The sequence below is a fragment of the Palaemon carinicauda genome, chromosome 1, assembly GCF_036898095.1.
Source record: "Palaemon carinicauda isolate YSFRI2023 chromosome 1, ASM3689809v2, whole genome shotgun sequence".
NCBI lineage: Eukaryota > Metazoa > Arthropoda > Malacostraca > Decapoda > Palaemonidae > Palaemon > Palaemon carinicauda.
In genome coordinates, this window is record NC_090725.1 from 102,345,970 (window position 1) to 102,367,525 (window position 21,556).

General features: G+C 38.5%; 1 protein-coding gene across 4 annotated transcripts in view; it reads right to left on the bottom strand.

Annotated features, from left to right (window-relative positions):
* Window positions 1-21,556, bottom strand: part of PCB (Pyruvate carboxylase) — a 183,359-nt gene that overhangs the window by 34,248 nt on the left and 127,555 nt on the right. For all 4 annotated transcript variants that reach the window (XM_068383658.1, XM_068383655.1, XM_068383657.1 and 1 more), the window contains exons 8-12: window positions 19,686-19,848; window positions 17,667-17,849; window positions 13,366-13,600; window positions 13,041-13,207; window positions 12,410-12,624 (exon numbers count right to left, since the gene is read on the bottom strand). In XM_068383658.1, the coding sequence (XP_068239759.1) occupies window positions 12,410-12,624; window positions 13,041-13,207; window positions 13,366-13,600; window positions 17,667-17,849; window positions 19,686-19,848 (963 nt within the window). The remainder of the gene's footprint in view (window positions 1-12,409; window positions 12,625-13,040; window positions 13,208-13,365; window positions 13,601-17,666; window positions 17,850-19,685; window positions 19,849-21,556) is intronic.

Genomic DNA, 21,556 nt, shown 5'->3' on the forward strand with positions numbered 1-21,556 from the left:
TTTAGAAATCGAATTTTTTTTTTTTAAATTCTAATAAATTTTCAACATTGAATAACATTCTTGAGAGAGAGAGAGAGAGAGAGAGAGAGAGAGAGAGAGAGAGAGAGAGAGAGAGTGTGTGTGTTTGCTCTTTGGTACAAGTGATTTAGTTTAAGCATTTAGTTCTTATGATCTTGTCAAACTTATTATTGAACTCGTTTACTGTGTTAGTGTTTAACACATCTGCTTTAAGTCTATTCAAAGTATTTTCTATTTTGTATGTAAAAAAATTGCCACACTGAGTGGTATTGTATCTTTTCAATTCCAGTTTGTATCCGTTACCTCTGGACTGATTTGTGCTAAGCGTGAATAGATTGTTGTAATCTACATTTGTTATTCCTTTAAGAACTTTGAATACTTCAATTAACTGTCCCCTTAGTCATCGAGTTTGTAGATTAAATAAGCTCAAACGTTCCATCCTCCGTCTATATCCAAATCGTCTTGGTGTTGGAACTAGTTTGGTGACCCTAGTTTGTACTCCGTCCAGTCCTGTCTACTGTATATTCCAAATAATTTGAGCCCAGAATTTGACTCCATATTCTAGATGGGGTCTTACTAGTGCTGTGTGCAGCTGTAGTACAGCGTCTTTCTGCATTTGAATAGACTCATTATGTAGCCTATTAGTTTCTGTGCCTTTTTTCGGCTTTTATGCTCTCTTTGGTGAACTTAAAATCCTTGCTGATAATAATACTGAGGAGATCCTCCTGGTCCACACTTTCTATTTCATTACCTAGCAGTGAGTAATCTGACTGTGGGTTACTGTAACCAATGTGGATCACTTTACATTTCCCACAGTTGAAAGGCATTTGTCATTTTCTGGACCATTCTCCTAGCTTCATTAGTCCTCTCTTAAGGCTTTTACATCCGAGTTTGCAGCATTTATGCCTTATTTAGTATCTGGAAATGTGGCTATTCTACTTGTTAATACTGTACTAAATCTATGTTGTTAATGTAGATCAGAAATAGTAAAGATCCAAGGACGGATCCTTGAGGTACTCCACTTGTTACAGCTGCTCACGCTGAAACTTCTCCATTGATTACAACACTGTTCTCTTTGTTAGCCAATCTTCGATCCATCAGCTGGCTCATCATTGATGCCTAGTGCTTTAATTTTGACCATTAACTTTTGAAAGTTTAAGTATATTATGTCTATTCCCCTGCTTTTGTCATAAATGCTAAACATGTGGAAAAATTCCAAAACATTTGTCACACATGATCTCTTTATTCTAAAACCATATTGGATGTCTATCAAAAGACTTTCTCTAAATGTTCTACTATTGAATCTACTATAAACTGATTAAAAAAAATTTGCAAGGCACTGAAGTTAAGACATACTGGTCTGTAGTTGCCAGGTTCTTCTTTTGCCCCCTTCTTGTAGATTGGAAGAACATTGCCTAGTTTTCATCTTTGTGATGCCTTTCTTTCATTGGCTGTCTTTCGATACATTTTGTAAAAGTGTGGGGTTATCTCTTCTTCTAGTTCTATAATCTCTCTTGGATGAATATCATCTGGACCTGGTGCCTTAGACTTGGAGTCCTTTTATTTTCTTTTTGACATCCCCCCTTGTAAAAGTGATTATTCAATGGCTGTGGCCCTTCATAATCGATAGCTGGTTCAAGGAGGGTCGTTAATTCTTCCCTAATGAATACAGTTCTGAAATGTGCATACATCAGTTCATCTTTTTCCAAATCATTTGTTATAAGATTAACCCCCAAGTCTCTTAATGGGCTAAGGTTGTTTTTGATTAGTTTTCTACTGTTTACATATGCAAAAAATTATTTAAGATTTTCTTTACTAGCTGAACCCACTTTTCTCTTCATTGATCTTGGCCTTTCTAACTAGTTTATCTACTTTTCGGCTTAACTTCTTGTGCTCAGACATTTCACGAATTGAAAGCTGTGAAGCCATTGATATTATGTTTGCTGTTTCTACTTCTTATTGCATTGGCTATTTCTCTGTTCAACCACTTAGGTTGTGGATTTCTATTTGGTAAAATTGTTCTATGCAGTATACATTTGGCGCGCTTTTTTTTTTTTATACATTTCTACAAAGGAGTCCTATGTGTATCAATGTTCCCTGTTTCATTGTATTCTAAATTGTTTGTGCATTCCTTCAGTTTTATCCAGTTACTACATCTGTAGCCTAAATTTTTATAATTTTCCTTTCTTTTAGATATGGAATATTTACCTGAACCTTAACCATTTTGTGGTCACTTTTGCCAATATTTTTGCCTTCTGAAACACTGGATACTAAATTTTTTTCTGTTAGCACAGTATCTGGTATGTTGTTTCCCCTGGTTGGTTTATCAACCCACTGATGGAGGAATTCATTGTTGACAAATTCTAGTAGCAGATGTCCCTCTGTGTTTGATGTAGAATTCATAGTGTCCTTGTTTACTGCTGCATTGAAGTCTCCCATTAGGACAGTTAACTTATTTTCAATTCTTGTGAGAGAGAGAGAGAGAGAGAGAGAGAGAGAGAGCTAGCTTAACCTTGCACTCTGTGCAAACGCCACTGAGGATTGTAAAGTAAAGCCCCTACTGGTGTATTACTTGAAGACTCTGAAGCTTCCAGTGATGTGGAGGGCTAATGCGAAGGCTTGGGTAAAGAGACTTGTTTACCGATTGGGTAAATCTCCGTTTCGGTTTCAGTGCGACTAATGGGAAATATTTGGAAGAGAAGTCCCTCCCTCTGAAATGTCTGGTGGTGTTGGACAATGCCCTTGCTCGTCCTCCTGGCATTGAGGAAGATAACCTAGCGGAGTATTCCTTCATCATGGTTCTCAATCTTCTGCCTAACACCACTCTTCTCCTCCAGCCCATGGACCAGCAAGTGATTTCCAACTTCAAGCAGCTCTATATGATCTCTTCAAGAGATATTTCAAAATCACTGACAGCACAAATCTCACACTTCATTAATTTTGGGAGGAGCATTTTGATATGCCTCAGACTCTTCGATGAAGCTTGGCAGGTGGTTTCGAGGTGCACCTTCTATAGCGGCGACAAGGAAGAGGAGACCCCTATGACAGCAGAAATTAAGCAGGCTCTCGCTGCTTTTCATACACTGCAATCTTTTGTTGAAAAGACATCCTAGAAGGGTTTACATACGTCGTATTCTTGCGCAGTGTGTTTGCCAGACTCATTTCATGAAAATTTCAAGAAGGCAGAAACAAACTTCCTTGGATAGTTATTTTTTAAAGAGGCCATTAGTAGACAAAGAGGAACCCCCAAAGTGATCCGAAAAAACATAAAAGTGTAAGTGATGAAGAAATTCATGAAATTTAGAAAGTACAAAAAGTACAAAACAAAGTAAAAAGAAAAAGTTAAATTAGGAAAAGGCAAAAAAAAAAAAAGAATTAAATTTTCAGTTTTATGTAATGTTAAACATTAATGTTTCCTGCCATTTGTTAATGTGTTTCTTAAAATGAAGTGTTCATGTTTTCTGCCACTAGTTAAAAGTTTTCTACCGTTTGTCCTCCTCTGCCTCCACTTTCCCTTTTGGACACTGCTTCACTAGAAAGGTAAGGTTTCATATTTTTGTTATTTTCCATTCATTACAGGTAGTCGCCGACTTACGCCATATGCGACTTTTGACTATTCGACTTCACGAAGATTTTTTCAGTGTGATGACGTCACAAGTATGTCTGAAATAGTACACTAATAGGAAAATTTTTCCTTGGCAATAATATATTTTCTTTTATAATATTGTGAACTTTTATATCTTGGTAACTTAGTATTTTCTTTTATTGTTAATATACAGTATCCATTTTCAGTAAAAATAAAAATAACATCAAAAATTTTTAATATCTGTCAAGTTCATATCATATGTCTGGTGAAGTCATATTACCGGCGGAAAGCGAGTGGGCAACAGAGATTTCCTTCCAGAAGCCTAATGATTAGTAGTAGTATTTCCATTATCGAAATATCAATTTGTGATACATAGCATTTTGTGTGTGTCAGTTGTTACAAGTACTACCAAGCGTAGTTTTATTACATCTCTGATAATAGATCTATATTTATCTAAAGACTGTACACTAACAGGACAAAAATTTTCTTAGAAATATATTTCCCACTACATTATAAAAATTATGCAAATCATTCTTTGTCGAGTTCACATCACGTCCTGTGACGTCATACGTATAACAGAATACACGCGGTCAAAACGAACGCTTTCCTTTCGGTGTATTACCGCGTAATCTCATTATTTCCATTATCAAATCATCGAGCAATAATACAAGGAATTTCTGATAATGTCTACAGAAATATGAAGATTTAACGGTGAATTAAAAATCAAAAGAGAGAATGAGAGAGAAATTCATGTGATAACTAATAAGGTCTATAACCAAACTGTATGGAAACTGTAATTGTTTATTATTGAAATGCTCTAGAAATTGAAAAATAGAATAAAAACATGCCTTAATAAACCACAATAATGACAAGTGAAATATGAAGGCTTAATAATGATAAAATTAAATACTGTATGAAGCTTTAAAAATGAACTACCCTTAAGGGCCACGCACACACTCGCAATAAGTGACAATATATTCCCATGATAATTAATAATAGCTATAAACGTACTGGATGAAAACTGATATCCTGTAACATATTGGTGCCGATATAATATTCAACATGAAGAGATTTCGAATAAATTAAGAAATTTTATGAAAAATACGCCACTCATGTGTGCGCAATCTTTTGATACGGTAGCTAGATGTTCAGATCAGCTGATCATAACCAAAGGTGAACAAATTATTAAGTAATTCTTGGCGTTTAAAAATTCTTCCGAAATTGAAAAATAGAATACAAAAATGCTTTAATATAGCATATGATATCTAACTGAACAGGAAAATGAAATAATTATATACATTAAGAAATTATTGATAAAATATGACAGAGGATTGACAAATTATGATGCATCATAATAAATCTACGGAAACTTCACTTTTTCAGTTTGACATGCATCGAAATACTTACAACGTGTCTCTCGGTCCCTATCTCTGTCGTACGTCGATGACTACCTGTATTGCGTTACTGTATGTGCTAATATTTCATTTACAGGTATTAATGTTTAGGTTAGGTATTGAATGATCCAAATGGTTGTATTTCATTGTGGTTAGTACAGTTTTGCTTTATGGAAAGAATTAGGCGATTTATATGTAAAACGTGACTCGTCATATGAAAAAATCACGAACAAATTAATTTTGTATCTAGAGGCATTAATGTACTTTATCACAAGCAAGAATATGGTACTGTACACAATTTTCTAGCCCAAAATCATTGAGTAAAAAACAAAAACCATCTCCCTCTAACACCAAGGTTAGCGTGCAGTTTCTTGTGTGCGCATGCACACAGCAGCTAAACCACGCAACTGGAACTGTTAAGTGCACAGTTCCATGCAAAGATTTTTGTATTTATTCATAAACTAGAGTATGGCTAATGACATGAACCTTAAGGATTATATATTGTACAAGTATATAAAATGAATTAAAGAAAAAATTATATAGAATGGTATCAAAAGAAAATAGAGGGTACTGCAGTTATAGTGCCTATACACAAGCTGCCAATGCTATAGTGTAATTTACATATACAGTATTGTATATTTACATTCCTGAAGTGAATATTCAAAATTGGAAAAAAAAAATTCTTAGAATTTAGATCTATCATCCACAGAATGCCGTAACGGGGGAGGGCCCTCATTATAAATAACAGTGGATGGAGAAGTTTTACGGTACAGTACAAATAAAGTTTGTATAGTATCAAATACTGCACAAAAATAAAAATGATATTTTCATAATAAAATAAATTTTTGTACATACTTACCCGCTGGTTATATAAAAATAGCTTCAGTCTCTGACGTCTGGCAGAAATTCAAAAACTCGCGGCAGTCGCAGATAGAGTTGCCAGGTGTACACTAGAGCCCCCACGGGAGATAGACAGAACCATTCCATACTTCACCAGATCTTCCATGCCCATAGGTCTCTAGAGGGGAGGAGGGGGGAATAAAAATTATATAACCAGCGGGTAAGTATGTTCAAAAATTTATTTTATGAAAATATAATTTTTAAACATTAAACTTAACCGCTGGTTATATAAAAATAGCTGATTGACACCCTTGGTGGAGGGTTAGAGACAGCAACATTGTTGGAATATTACTTAAGATTAATTAAAACAAGCTTAAGGGTTTGTACCTGTTAAGGAGGCTGACTTCAATGATTCTCTGCCTCATTATGTTTGTTATCCTTATGAGATCCAGCGGTCCACCCAGGGGGCTGAAGATCTCTTGGAGCTGTCAAACGGGTACATAACCTCTATGCTGACAGGACCTCAAGTAAATACCCTTGTTCCAGGCATTCTCAAGGAACAAAATGATCACCTGACTAAATCAAAGATTGCGGAAGACTGTCGACCAATCGCCACATACAACCATAAAAATATATACAAGTTCCAAGAGAAGAAAAAGGGTACTAGGGATTAGGGGAATTTAGTGGTAGATCCTTCACCTACTACTGCACTCGTTGCTACGAATGGTCCCAAAGTGTAGCAGTCCTCATAAAGAGTCTGGACAAGTTTCAAGTGATGCGAGGCGAATACAGATTTACTCCTCCAAAAGGTTGTATCCATGATACTTTGCAGAGAACGGTTTTGTTTAAAAGCTACAGAAGTTGCCACAGCTCTAACTTCATGAGTCTTTACTTTTAGCAGCTTAAGGTCTGCCTCACCACAGTGTGAGTGAGCCTCTCTTATTAAAAGTCTTATAAAAAATGATAGGGAGTTTTTAGACAGGTAACGCAGGCTTCCTGACTGCGCACCAAAGAGCTTCTGAATTGCCTCTTAAATCTTTAGTTCTGTCTAGATAGAACTTCAGTGCTCTAACAGGACATAGAACTTTCTCCAACTCTTCACCAGCCATATCAGAGGTGTTAGCAATCTTGAAAGATTTAGGCCACGGATGAGAAGGAAGTTTGTTTTGGGCAGGAATCCAAGTTGCAAGGAGCATATGGCTTTTCCGTTTCTGAAGCCAATATTCTTGCTAAAAGCGTGAACTTCACTGACACTCTTAGCTGTTGCCAGACTTTCTAAGAAAAGTGTCTTCAAAGTCAGATCTTTAAAAGAAGCCTAGTGTAAAGGCTCGAATCTGTCACTCATGCAGAATTTTAAAACAACATCTAAATTCCAGGCTGGTGATTCTTGTTGACGCTTCTTAGAAGTCTCAAAAGATCTGAGAAGATCTTGAAGGTCTTTATTATTTGAGAGATCTAAATTCCTGTGTCTGAAGACAGCTGCCAGCATACTCCTGTACCTCTTGATGGTCGAGGAGGCAAGTTGTGCTTTCTTCTAAGGTCTAAGAAGAAATCGTCAATTTGTGTTACAGAGGTACTGGATGAAGAAACTGATTTAGTTCTACACCACTCTCTAAAAACCTCCCACTTGGACTGATAAACCTTGATGGTAGAAGTCCTCCTTGCTCTAGCGATAGCCTTAGCTGCCTCCTTCGAAAAACCTGTAGCTCTTGCGAGTTTTTCGATAGTCTGAAAGGCAGCGAGACGTAGAGCTTGGAAGTTTAGATGGTTTCTTGCCAAGTGAGGTTGTTTGAGAAAATCTATTCTCAATGGCAGGCTTCTTGGAACATCCACCATCCATTCCAGTACCTCTGTGAACCACCCTCTTGACGGCCAGAAGGGAGCCACTAAAGTCAACCTGGTTCCCTCGTGAGACACTAACTTTTGTAACACCTTGTACAGCAATTTGAATGGTGGGAACGCGTACACATCCAGGTGAGGCCAATCCATCAGGAACGCGTCTTTGTGTCGCTTCGAGGTCTGGAACTGGTGAGCAATATGTCTCCAGCCTTTTGGTTTTTGAGGTCGCGAACAGGTCTATGAGTGGACGACCCCAAATCTGCCAAAGTTTCTCTCATACATCCAGATGCAACGTCCACTCCGTGAGGAGAACTTGATTCCTCCTGCTGAGGCTGTCTGCCATCACGTTCTTCTCTCCCTGTATGAATCTTGTAAACAAGGATACCTTTCTTTCTTTTGCCCACACGAGAAGAGTCCTCGCTATTTCGTAAAGTGACCTCGAGTGAGTCCCGCCTTGTTTTGCTATCTATGCCAATGCTTTGGTGTTGTTGGCACTGACTTGTACTACTTTAACATTAACTTCTCGAAACCCTTGAGAGCCAACAGGACTGCCAACAGCTCCTTTTGATTGATGTGGAGGCTCCCCTATTCCCTTGTCCACAGACCTGAGATCTCTGACTTAACCAGTGTTGCTCCTCACCCCGAGTCCGAGGCGTCGGAAAACAACACAAGGTCTGGGCTCTTTTGCTAAAACGAGAGACCTTCCTGAAGTCTGCTTAGGTTGTTCCACCACTGGAGGCACTTTCTTATCGGTTCCGTAAGGGGAATGCTTTCCGTGTCGAGGCTGTCCTCTTTGTTCCAATGGAAATTGAGATGGAATTTTAGAGGCCGTAGGTTTAGTCTTCCCATTGAAACAAACTGTTCTAGTGAAGAGAGGGTTCCCAGGAGACTCATCCACTCTCTTACTGAACACAGGTTTTTCTTTAGAAAAGCACAAAGTTTCAGGAGAGCTAGCTGTATTCTTGCAGTTGACGGAAAAGCCTGAAAAGCTAGACTCCGAATCTCCATCCCTAAATAGGGAGCTATTAGGAGCCAATCGTCCAGGTACAAGGAGGCTCTGATGCCTCTTGAATGGAGCATACTCGCCACATTCAACATGATCTTTGTGAAGACTAGAGGGGCGGTGCTGAGGCCGAAACACAAGGCCCGAAACTGGAAGACCTCTTTCCTGTACATGAACCTCAGGTAACGCTTGAAACTTGGATGGATCGGGACATGAAAGCAAGCGTCCTGGAGATCTAACAAGACCATCCAGTCGCCCTTTATTACTGCTGCAAGCAGTCTTCTGAGTCTCCATAGAGAACTTTGTCTTCTGAACGTAGTCGTTGAGGATACTTACGTCCAGGACTGGTCTCCATCCCCCCGAGTTCTTGGGAACCAGGAATGAGCAGTTGTAAAATCCTGGTGATTTAAAGTTCAGCACCCTCTCTATTGCCTTTTTTTCTAGCAAGAGATACATTTGAAGATGCATAGCCTGCCTCTTCAACTCCTCCTTGTATCTGGGAGAGAGATCCACAGGGTATAAGACTAACGGAGGTTTCATAATGAACGGGATCTTGTAACCCTCCTTTAAAACATGAATGGACCAAGGGTCCGCTCCCCTTCTCTCCCAGGCTTGCCAGAAGTTGTTTAGCCTGGCCCCCACTGCTGTCTGAAGGCGAAAGCAGTCAGACTCTGCTTCGGCCAGACCTAGAACCTCTCCTTCTAGACTTTCTCCCATCGGGTCTGAAGCTACCCCTACCGACGGACTTTCCACGAAATGGCTGTGATACGTGAGGAAAGGAAGTATCTTCCTTCGGTCTACGGCTCGTGAAGGAAGTTGAAAGAACCTTCCTTGCTGTCTTGGAGACTAAGTCATGAGTAGCCTTCTGGGTCAAGGCGGCAGCTACTTCTTTTATTAGCTCCTGAGGGAATAGAGAAGGAGAAATCGGTGCAAAGAGCAATTCCGACCTCTGGAATGGAGTGACCCCAATAGAAAGAAAAGAGCACATAGTTGCTCTTTTCTTAATGACCCCGGCTGTGAACAGGGCTGCTAACTCATTCGAGCCATCTCTAACTGCTTTATCCATGCACGACATTACATGTATAAAGTTACCAGTTTCAGAATCCTTCAGTGCAGAATCTTTCTTCCCCAAGGCTCCCAGAGTCCAATCGAGAAAGTTGAACACTTCGAATGCTCTGTAGATACCTTTGAGGAGATAATCAAACTCGGACATCGACCATAAGATCTTAGTCCTTCTCATGGCCAAACGACGAGGAGAGTCAACTAGGCTTGAGAAGTCGCCTTGGGCAGAGGCAGGAACTCCCAAACCGAGAACTTCTCCCGTCTTGTACCATATACTAGACTTAAAGCTAATCTGGCCAGGGGAAAAGCGAAGCCTGTTTTGCCTAGGTCTTTTTTAGATTGCATCCAAACACCCATTAACTTTAATGCTCTCTTTGAAGAACGAGAGAGTACCATCTTAGTAAAAAGCGATGTTCTTGCTATTTTTCCTAAGGTAAACTCCGAAGGAGGTGAACGTAGGGCTATGGGAGCAAAATGATCCGGAAATAACTCTGTAAAGACCAACATAATCCTTTTAAGGTCGACAGTGTTGAGGTGTCTTCTCTTCTTCCTCCGAGACAACATCCAAGAGTTCACCCGGAGAAAAGTGATCATCCGGTTCTTCCTCCGTAAGAATTCCAACCACTGTAGCAGCATCTTGTTCAGAAACTGTCGCTCGCGAACATAAGAATCAGCATTGCGGTGCGTGCGATCAAGACGTTCGGTATGGCTGACGTCCACATGACGTTCGCTAATCTTGCGCTCGACGTCACGTCCGACTGCATGTTGAATAGCATCTGACCGACGTTGGACGTTACGGTTTGCTTGTCGCTCGACGTCACATTTAGCTCGACGCTCAGCGTCACGCTTAGCTGCCTGGTGATCGTCACCGAGCTTGGAAGGTTGACGCTCAACGTCACGCTTGGTTGCTTGACGTTTGGTATCAAGAGAAGCAGGAACTCGATGAGATACAGAAGCCTTATCACGCTGTTCAACATAGCGTTTCCTGGTTGGCCGCCTGTGCGACAACACGTCATGATCGGAATCATGACGAACCACCGCTTTGCTAACAGCAGGCTGATAAGACTGCATAAAAGATGAGAGCTGCTGCTTAATGTCTTGCAGCATGGTCCAATTAGGATCAACATGTGGTGACACAGGTGAAGAAACTTCGATCGCGAACTCGCCTTCCTCATCACTTACATAACGCTCCAAGTTTTCAGAAGACGGAAACCAGTCTGATGGAAGCGGCGGTGCATGTACCGTAACACCAGACTCAGGAACAAGATCCATATCAGTCTGAACTAAACCTTTGTCAACTTCCGACATCCTATCAGGACGTTTCGCAGGAGAACCTTCGACAGATGAATGAAGACGCTCTGTAGTGTCCCAATGGCTACAGCCAGGCGCTTGCGGTGACGAATCGCAACGCTGAGCCACTACATCCGCTTTCCTCTTAAGAGGTCTGGAAGCATGACGCCAGCCCTTGCTGTGCGTAGCGTCATCCGAAGATGAAGATAACAAATTAACCTCACCTTTCCCATGGTGAGGGTGAGCGTCCTGCGATGCGACAACAGGTACGCTCGAGGGGACGTCTGCGCAAGCGATAACGCCTCTCGTTCCCTTTCGCTGATTGACATCACTTCTCCCATAGGTTCGGAAGCTTGAAAGAGGTCCAAGGCTAGGTGAACGACAGGCTCAAGCAGACTCACCCTCCACATCACTGAACACATGAATCGCACTTTTAACACTAACAGTTTTTAACTGGTTAACGTCGGACATGAGCTGGTTTCTGTCCGCCGCGAGAGATTCTACACTTACTCCAAGGGCTTGAATCATGGTCATCATATCTTTAAGTGTAGGTTCAGATGAAACTGTATTGGGAACTGAATCGACCACTACAGGGGAAGGATTAGGTTCAATGATACGGGACGTGGATAATTCTCTAGATCGAGAAGAACTACGCCTAACTCTGTCTCTCTCTAATTTACGAGAGTAGCGGTCAAAAGCCAGCCACTCACTCTCGGACAATGAAACACATTCTTCACATCGATCCCCCAATTCACAAATTTTACCTCTACATTTAGAGCAAACTGAATGGGGATCTACAGCGGCTTTAGGAAGCCAAGTCTTACACCCTTTCACACACTTCCTATATGAAGGAGAAGGGTCGGCCATATTGAAAAGTTAAACAGAGAGATAAAAAACAAGCAAGGGTCAAAATAATCCAAGTAATCCAAATCAATAAGTATTCAAGAGAATCCGAAAGCAAAATCCATTAAGCGAAAGCCAATAACCAAAAACAATGTACATCAAGATAACTGTCCAATCCAAGGTAGTTAGCGACTGTCCAATCCAAGGTAGTTAGCGACTGTCCAATCCAAGGTAGTTAGCGACTGTCCAATCCAAGGTAGTTAGCGACTGTCCAATCCAAGGTAGTTAGCGAGTGAATTCCAAACGATGTTGCCAGTAATAGCGGCAGAGAAGATCTGGTGAAGTATGGAATGGTTCTGCCTATATCCCGTGAGGGCGCTAGTGTACACCTGGCAACTCTATCTGCGATTGCCGCGAGTTTCTGAATTTCTGCCGGACGTCAGAGACGGAAACTATTTTTATATAACCAGCGGTTAAGTTTAATGTTTAAAAAATACAGTTAATGCAATATAAAATCTTACATTGTGAACTTACTTGTATACAGCATTGTCTGGATAACTGGTATAACCAACGCCATTTGCACCTCTGAGCAACATTTGGAATGGAATGTTGGGAATAAGTTTACGCATGGCTTCTAATCTCTCCCAAGGGCACTCGTGAAGGAACCTTAATGCCACATCAAATGTTGCTCCACCCCAGTTTTCTAAAGAATACAAGTTGTTGAAGTTGTGCGCTACAAATGGTGAAATCTGGAATAAAGTCTAGACTAAATACCAAGAACTAGTTAAGAGTAAACACTGTACAGGATAATAAAGCATGGGAAAGCTAATGTGTGAAAAGCATATTTACTTCAAGAAAAATTTTGTAACATTTGTCATGATGAATATGAAAAATTCCAAAAGTATCTACTATGTTGTAAACATGATACGATATACTGTACTGTACCATGTAATACCTTTGAAGTTTAAAGAATTAAGACATTAAAGAGGAAAAAAAATTAAAATATGAAGTAAAACTATTAAAATATGGTCTCAAAAGAAAAATGTTATAGCAATCACTTGTGGCTAATTATTTTCACTAATACTAGTACTGTACTTATAGAACTACAAAGCTTATTGGTATCCAAGGGGGAACAAAATATTTTAAATAATTATTTTCACAATACCTTGAGAAGATCATGAGTGCGCACTCTAGTTGCTAAAAGAGACTGGTGTGCATCTCTAAAAGTAGTATCCATCAGGAGGAGACCCTTATGGTTTCTGACAGCTTTAGCAAATGCTTCAGGTCCTTCCGAAACCAGAATGTCCCGATAACCCTTCGGAGGAGGAACACCTACGAAAACCTCAACTAATCAGTATCCTACATATAAAAGTACAAGTTATGGAATTTGAAGTCCTATAATTATTTATGAAGGTTTAAAAAAATCTCCTAAAATAATGTTTAACAGTACAGTATGTCAGTTGCATATCTTCTTGTAGAAATGATCTTACCTGCTGGAGTTTCAGGAACTACAGGATGAACAGATGCAGGTTTCAACCCAGTTGCAAGCGGTGTTAAAGGGCCATTAACTAAAACATGTCCAAGGTAATTTAAAAGCTTTTGTGCACGATTCTGGGAGGGCTGGAACTGGAAGAGCTGTGGATTTTTGTCGATGAAAGTAGTGTCGATGGTGCCATTAAGGAATTTCTGGTTCTCGAGTACGTTGAGCAAGAACGGAATGTTTGTCTTGAAAGAAAATGAAAAGGATTGTTACCAACAAGTCATCTATTAAATACTGTAATTCCTAATATTGTTACTTAACATTTTCTACTGCACTCAAAAACTAAAATTACCTGTGTCAATAACTGGTTTAGCAGGTGCTTGTATTAAGGAATATTTTCTTTCTCACTACCACCTGGTTTTGTTGCATGTGCACAGAAAAGTACTCAAAAAAATTAACAGGGAATAAAGAAATAAAATAATTATAAACCATTTTGGACATGGAAAAATCTTGTAAGTTTCCTTTTTTTATTTTTATTCATCCATTTTATAAATTACTGTCTAATGCTCACCCATCATAATTTCCCTTTTCAATTTTTAAAAGATATCTGTATTGCTGTATCTTTCCCATCTTGTTTTCAAAATTTGCCAATTTCTTTTTACTAAAATCCAGGTAAAGTATCCTATGGCTACCCTTCCCAGCATGGGCTGCTTTAAAGTTGCTCGGTTAGGTGCTGGAAAGAGGCAGACACCTGCAATACTCTTGCACGATACCGTGTATTCTCCCAGGTACTTGGCCAAGTTTTACATGGGTGTTTAGCGCCTATGTGCATCGAGCTTATCATCAGTTTGCTGTTAAAGCAAGGTACTCTTTGTGACCCTTGCCATGAAATGGCCCAGCAGTATTTATATTGCAATTTATGAACTTCATTTTAATGCTTAAATCAATTCTAGTATTAATCTTCCCTGAAAGTTTATAGCAATAGTTAGGTTACCAAATAGTAATAACCGAGTTAACCTTACATATCTTTGGACTAGTTTCTTGGCACACAGGTACCACTCATACAAGGTTCTCCCCCTATATAGAACTAGAAATCCTTTATGAACTTAGTGTACTTGCATACCTATGTAATTGGAGTCCCTTATATTTTTTTAACAACATTCACTAAAACGAAAATATTTCATGATCTACAAGTGATAAGTTGAAGTACCATACAATAAGGTACAGTATAAGTAAAGCCACAATCAGGTTTATCATTTACTTAATTATTAGTGAATTTGGCAAGTTCAAAATATTATAGGGAAAAAGTACAAATAGTAATACAAACGTGAAATTTGACCCAACAATTCTTCTTGACCTATCCCATCATCAACCCCCAACCAAACAAAATTTTACAATTTTCCAAGATGGCTGGATAGTTGTCAAAATGGCTTCATGTGGATATCTAAATATTGACATTTAATTGGATCATCACATTGGAATTTCAGTTACTCCAAGTTTATGCTAAAATATTGAAAGCAAGTCTCTACATACTTAAGATACATAATTTGAAGCCTAGAAATATCCAAGATGGCTTTCACTACTGTATATAAAAAATGTTCCCCAAAGAGCCAAAAATTGGAACTCTAGTTTATATATTAGGTAAAACATCAAGTAATACATGAATTTGAGGTAGCTTCAGCTTGATCAGTATTTTTGTAGGTTAGAAATCAGTTAAGCCACACTAGATTGATTTTCATTCACAATTAAAAAAGAAATTGGATAATTAGCTCAATGTAACAGTGTAGTCAGTGCACTACCAAGAGACACTGGTTGACACTGTAGCCGAGACTTGGCATGGGGTTCAGTGCTAGCTAATGGTAGACATTTGCCATAAGTTTTCCAAATGCTGTTTAGCAAACTGAAGTTTAGTTAGCCATCTACACCAGAATTGACAGGATAAGCCAAGGAAGATGGGGCTTTACTCTTCTGGAAGGTGTAGAGATAATACAGGAATCAAACAGCATTGGATGAATGATATGGCTAGGGGTAGGATTACAACATATCTGAGCCTAGTTGTATCCCATATCTGAAAGAGTATATATGTTGCATAGGTGGTAAAAGCATAAACCCTCTGACTATAGAACAAAAGCAATGACAGCACAATCTTGGAATTGGACATCTTTCCTGATGGTAGATAGTACGACTAACTGGAAGCTTTGCTGCTTACGCCAAGAGGACTCACATGAAAGACTAGTGAATGCATCTGGTGCTAGCCATGTTACCCTTATTAAAAACATTTCTGAATTTTTAAAAGTTAAATGCAATACAGATACTATTTCAACTAAAAAGGCTTGATAAAGGCGATGTAATTCTGAAGACCTTTGAAAATAACAGAGCTGCATATCATGAATCATGTATATTAAAGTTCAAAACCACATAACTAGAAAGGAAAAGGAAGTCATTGTGCAAGAGAAAAGAAAACTATGATGCCCCATCAGCAAAATTCACATGTAGTAGCCAGAAGGCAGGTGAAGAAGATACAGAAGAATTTAAGACTGAGAAAGTAGGAATCCACTTTATTTGTGACAAAACAACACCTATCAAAGATTTACGATTGGCCATGACATTGCCTTTATGCGATGCTGCAATGAGGTGACACCAACCTAATAGATGAAAAACTTCTGGCCAAGCTTAGTTCTGGAGATGTTTCCCAGGACCACATGTATCACTATCACCCATCTGGTCTGACAGGCATGTACAACAAGGAAAGAGCCTAGCTAGATTTCCAGAAAATTGATGATTATGTGCAGTACAGACAAGAGGCATGTGCTCAAGTTTTTGCTGAGCTTGAGATGTACATAAGAGATGAAGTCTACTACAGATAGGGGCAGTTATTTTACTATGGAAGAACTTTATGTCTACAAACAAAGAGTGGAACAGCTTCCTTTGTCCACTGAAAACAGTTGACAGAAATGGAGTCCTTAAAAAAGGGAAAAGAGACTTGGCTTGCCTACAAGGGGAAAGTGGGGGAAGCCGTAGTCACAGCTTTCAACTACAATGATGTACTAATTGTGGCCAAAGCAGCCATGATATTGAGGAAGCAGATGCTTTAACACGAGAAAGAATTTGATGGAATCTTAATAGCGGACACTAAAAAGAGAATCTGTACCAAGTTTGTTGGAATTTTTAAGTGTGCTGCAAAATAGTGGTAATATGAAATCCCAAATTAAATATGGAACGTCACCTAATGATCTAGCTTTAGCATAACTTTTTCACTTCAACTGTCAGAAGACTAGTATCTTCAACATATACAGTACAAGACATTGTAGGTCTAGAGAAGCTCGGTTTCCAATATACCTGGGTCTTCTGGTACTGTATTTGCAAAAACCAGAAAGCATCGATTAATTGATAAATTTCATCAACATTGAATTGGCATCAGCTATGATAGGGTTCTGGAATAGACTAAAAAGCTGGGATCCCTTTAGTAACTACAAATCATCGTAACTAGAGACCATCATAATCTGGGGACGGCCACATACACTAACAAATCAAAACAAAAAACGATCTTGAACAACAAATTACAGTAACACTATTACTAGACAAATAATTAAATCATAAATAGATTTCTGTTACTTAACAGTAGATGTTAACTTCACTAAAACTTAAGTGGAATGTGTTGATGGCTCAGTAACTAAATTTAAGATGGTGTAGTTGGCCTTCCGACCAGTCCATGGTTTGCATGTTGTAACACTGGCCCTGGAGCAGGGTAGACTATTTCTTTAGTAATTTTTTGTCATATTGGATTCCCTGTTCAAACATTTTACAGAAAAGACCTTGGAGACCACACAGAAGATTAACCCCAAATAAGTTTTCAAGATCAAATGTTTCATACCAACAGCATGAAACTCGCAGAAAATGAGAATCATGATCGCACAGCAATACCTGCCTTGCACAACTAACAGGAACTACTAACAAATCACTAGTAACTCAAATTATACAAAACACCACAATATAAAGGGGTTTAAAAATGCCAACTATCAAATGAGAGGGCAAGAAGACAGGAGATACTAAAGATCTGCGTTATACTCAAGCCAAGTTTATTACCATTCACCTCCAGATTGTGTCATTACAGTACTACAGGCCTAAAACTATTAAAAGGAATGAAAAAGATAAATTATTAGTTTCAGGGTAACCATTTGTATTGTACCAGGATTTGAGAAAGAAGTATTATGAACATCAGGGGAGTTTCATGGAAATAAATTGAATTAAATTTTCACTCAAATTCAGAAATTAACAAAACAGCTGCAGTATACAGTACATTCAACTCACCTTAACACCACGAATTCTGAATTCGCGAAGTGACCTATTCATTTTAGCAGCCGAGGCATGCAAATCAGATGCACGGGAGATGACCTTAACTAGGAGGGAGTCGTAATGAGGGGAAACTATTCCTCCTGCATAGGCTGAAGCACTGTCAAGACGGATACCCATACCTTCACCACTACGGAATACCTAAGAGAAAAAAATTGAAACATTCTTATGTTTGGATATTTCAGTAAAACTGGTAAAGTACTGTACATATAAATAGGCCCAGATTATCAACAGGTTATTTAACAGAATTCTGCTCCCTCAGACTGATTATGATGGAACTAGTTTTAATCCTAAAACTTGAAATTGGGCTGAAATACAAGCGAAACTAGTTTTCATCTTTACACTTGAAATTGGGCTGAAATACAAGCAAAACAGCTGTTATCAGATCCGGTTGAATGGAAAAAGAAAAAAAAAAATCTGCTTTTCGTTTAGTTTCTACTATGGCTGTATGCCCTTACACATTTATAACAATACTAACAATATTTTTATTTTTTATTTTCTTATTTTTAACATTGATAAATTTTACAGCTACAAATTATTGATAAAAATATTCGGAACTTAGAATTTTTGGTACGTAAATTTAAGCATGGGAAAAAATTGCTATATTCACATACCAATTCTTACACCAGGGATATTGGTGTATAGGATTGTGATATGTGGTCTTCATCAAGGTAGTATTCCAGGACCATTACTTTTCATACTATATACTCATGAAATATTGTTTGGTCTAGCAAACACACTCATTACATATGCAGATGATGTTACGCTCTTCGCATCAATTCCCTTGCCTGTATGTAGATCTGGGATTGCTGAATCCTTTGATAGAGACCTAGCTAAAGTTAGTGCATGGTACAAATTATGGGGCAGTTGACCCCCCCCAAAAAAAAAAAGTATGATTGGAAGTGTCTCAAGGAGAGTGGTACCTCAACATCCAAATTTCCCATTTAATGGAGTTTCTTCAAGTCTATACGACTTAAAATTTTAGGTGTGATTCTTGGTTGTAAATTTACTTTTTGAGAAACAAGTTTGGATTGACTCTTCTTAAATTTCACAAAATAATTTACTTATTGGGAAAGTCTTTCAAGATTTTCGTTGATCAATCTATTTTGAAGAAATGCTTCATTCTGCCTTACGTTCTACCATCTGATCTTCAGCTGCCATCTGATCTTCAGCTACTGAATGTTATCTTAATTTGTTAAAAAAACTTTCTATATTAAATTTCTTATTCCTGATCTAGATATTAATCTCTGGTACTGTCGATCATTTAGTTCTTTATGCATATAGCATAAGATTTTTCATAATTCTGACCATCTCTTGCAATCATATCTTCCCAGACTGTACCATCTTTTATGTAGCACTAGGGATGCAGCCAATTCTAATAGTCATGCCCTCTCCATCATAAGGCTCAATACTACGCAATATTCTCCTAGTTTTATTCCAGCTAGATTGTGGAGTTCCTAACTGCCCACTTGAATCGGTGGAACTTCAAAAGTTTATACTTGAAGCAAATGTTTTATGTTGAACAGGCTGACATCTCTCTCTTCATAGATTATACACGACAGAACTATTTGTACGTTGTTACTGATCAAGATATTTCCAATTTATTACTTCTCATATATAGTTTATTTCCTTTCCTCACTGGGTATTTTTCCTGTTGGAGCTCTTGGGCTTATATCATCCTGCTTTTCCAACTACTGTAGGGTCATCGGTTAGCTGCTGGTAATAATAATGTAATGCTTACCTTTGATAACAGTCCACTTAAACCTGAGGTATTAACATTTCCTTTCCATGCCACGCAGGCAGTGTTTTGGCAGTCGATTCAAAGGATGTAGGGTACAATGGTGGGGGGGGGGGTAAAAGTTATCTTAATGGCTATATTTAGGGGTTGTTAAGTTGGCACTTTCATTTAATAGCTTGTTCTATTCAGAGGAAAGCATGAAAATAACATATTTTAGTTTAAAACTAATGTTTTCTAACCTCTAATCTACCAGTATCTGGCTGGAATCCTTTAGCAGGATCCTCTGTTGTAACACGGCATTGGATAGCACACCCTTGAGCCGTTATCTTATCCTGCGTCATTCCTAATTCTGGTAAAGTCATACCTTCAGCAATACGAATTTGCGACTGAACCAAGTCAATCCTGAAAGAAAATCCATAACAACATTACTGAAACACTAACAAAAGTTTTAATCAAAGATTTACAATGCCATAGATTATTATGCAAATTCATTTAAATTCTTTCAGTAAAAATGGACTCGCTATTTATACAAACATTATCTCAATGGTGACAGTTTCCTTTAAATATTTTGTGCTACTGCTTCAATGTACACTTTCTGGCTTTAATAAACAAACAAATCAGGGCTGTGACTAGATTGGAAGGACACTTTGTCCTAGGTTCCTTTAGAGCTAATACAATCTGTCAAAGGGTAAATCTTTCAGTCTTCTTTCATCTCTCTTTATTGATACTGAAAATATTTTTCCCACTTCGGATATTAAGCCAAGAAATTTCTATGCATGCAAAACACTGTCCAAAATCGTATCTACCTGATAATAGAAATTTAATTCTTTTAATGCTAAAGCTACTATATTATGATATACAGTACTGGTACATGATATTGCTTTTTACTTGCCTAGATAACCCTTATCACACAAAACTTTCCAGCTATAGGAAAGGAAACATTTTATTTCAATAAAGGATGCTCTTATTCAATTCATTTTTATCAACACAAAATTCCTATTAACACTAATATGTTATAAGTTTGTTTTTTCACACTACATGTATCTTTAAACATTGTCATTGAACAAACAGCTCTTATTTAATTTTTCTTCTCCAATTCTTGCATTAGAAAATAATTGACTGAAGAAAACTTACAGTAAACTCTAGTACAGTAAAGTACAATAAAGTCTTAGAACAAAACTGTACTATACTGTACTTGATTGAAAACGTGAAATTTTTGCAAGGTAGAATTTTAGCAAAAACTTCATATTGTATTTACTTTTTGGGAGTATATGTTTATTTTCTACACTTATCTTTTCAGATTTGTCACAACTTATGTCAATTCACATTAGACTGTTCACTTTTAAGCAAAACTTTTCTGTACAAGTATTTCCAATACTGATTTACTACAGCACTATCATGTTACAACAATGTCCTATTTACATACATACATATACCAAGGCACTTCCCCCAATTTTGGGGGGTAGCCGACATCAACAAAGAAACAAAAACAAAAAGGGGACCTCTACTCTCTACGTTCCTCCCAGCCTAACAAGGGACTCAACCGAGTTCAGCTGGTACTGCTAGGGTGTCACAGCCCACCCTCCCACATTATCCACCACAGATGAAGCTTCATAATGCTGAATCCCCTACTGCTGCTACCTCCGCGGTCATCTAAGGCATCGGAGGCAGCAGCAGGGCCTACCGGAATGCGTCACAATCGCTCGCCATTCATTCCTATTTCTAGCACGCTCTCTTGCCTCTCTCACATCTATCCTCCTATCACCCAGAGCTTCCTTCACTCCATCCATCCACCCAAACCTTGGCCTTCCTCTCGTACTTCTCCCATCAACTCTTGCATGCATCACCTTCTTTAGCAGACAGCCATTTTCCATTCTCTCAACATGGCCAAACCACCTCAACACATTCATATCCACTCTAGCTGCTAACTCATTTCTTACACCCATTCTCACCCTCACCACTTCGTTCCTAACCCTATCAACTCGAGATACACCAGCCATACTCCTTAGACACTTCATCTCAAACACATTCAATTTCTGTCTCTCCATCACTTTCATTCCCCACAACTCCGATCCATACATTACAGTTGGTACAATCACTTTCTCATATA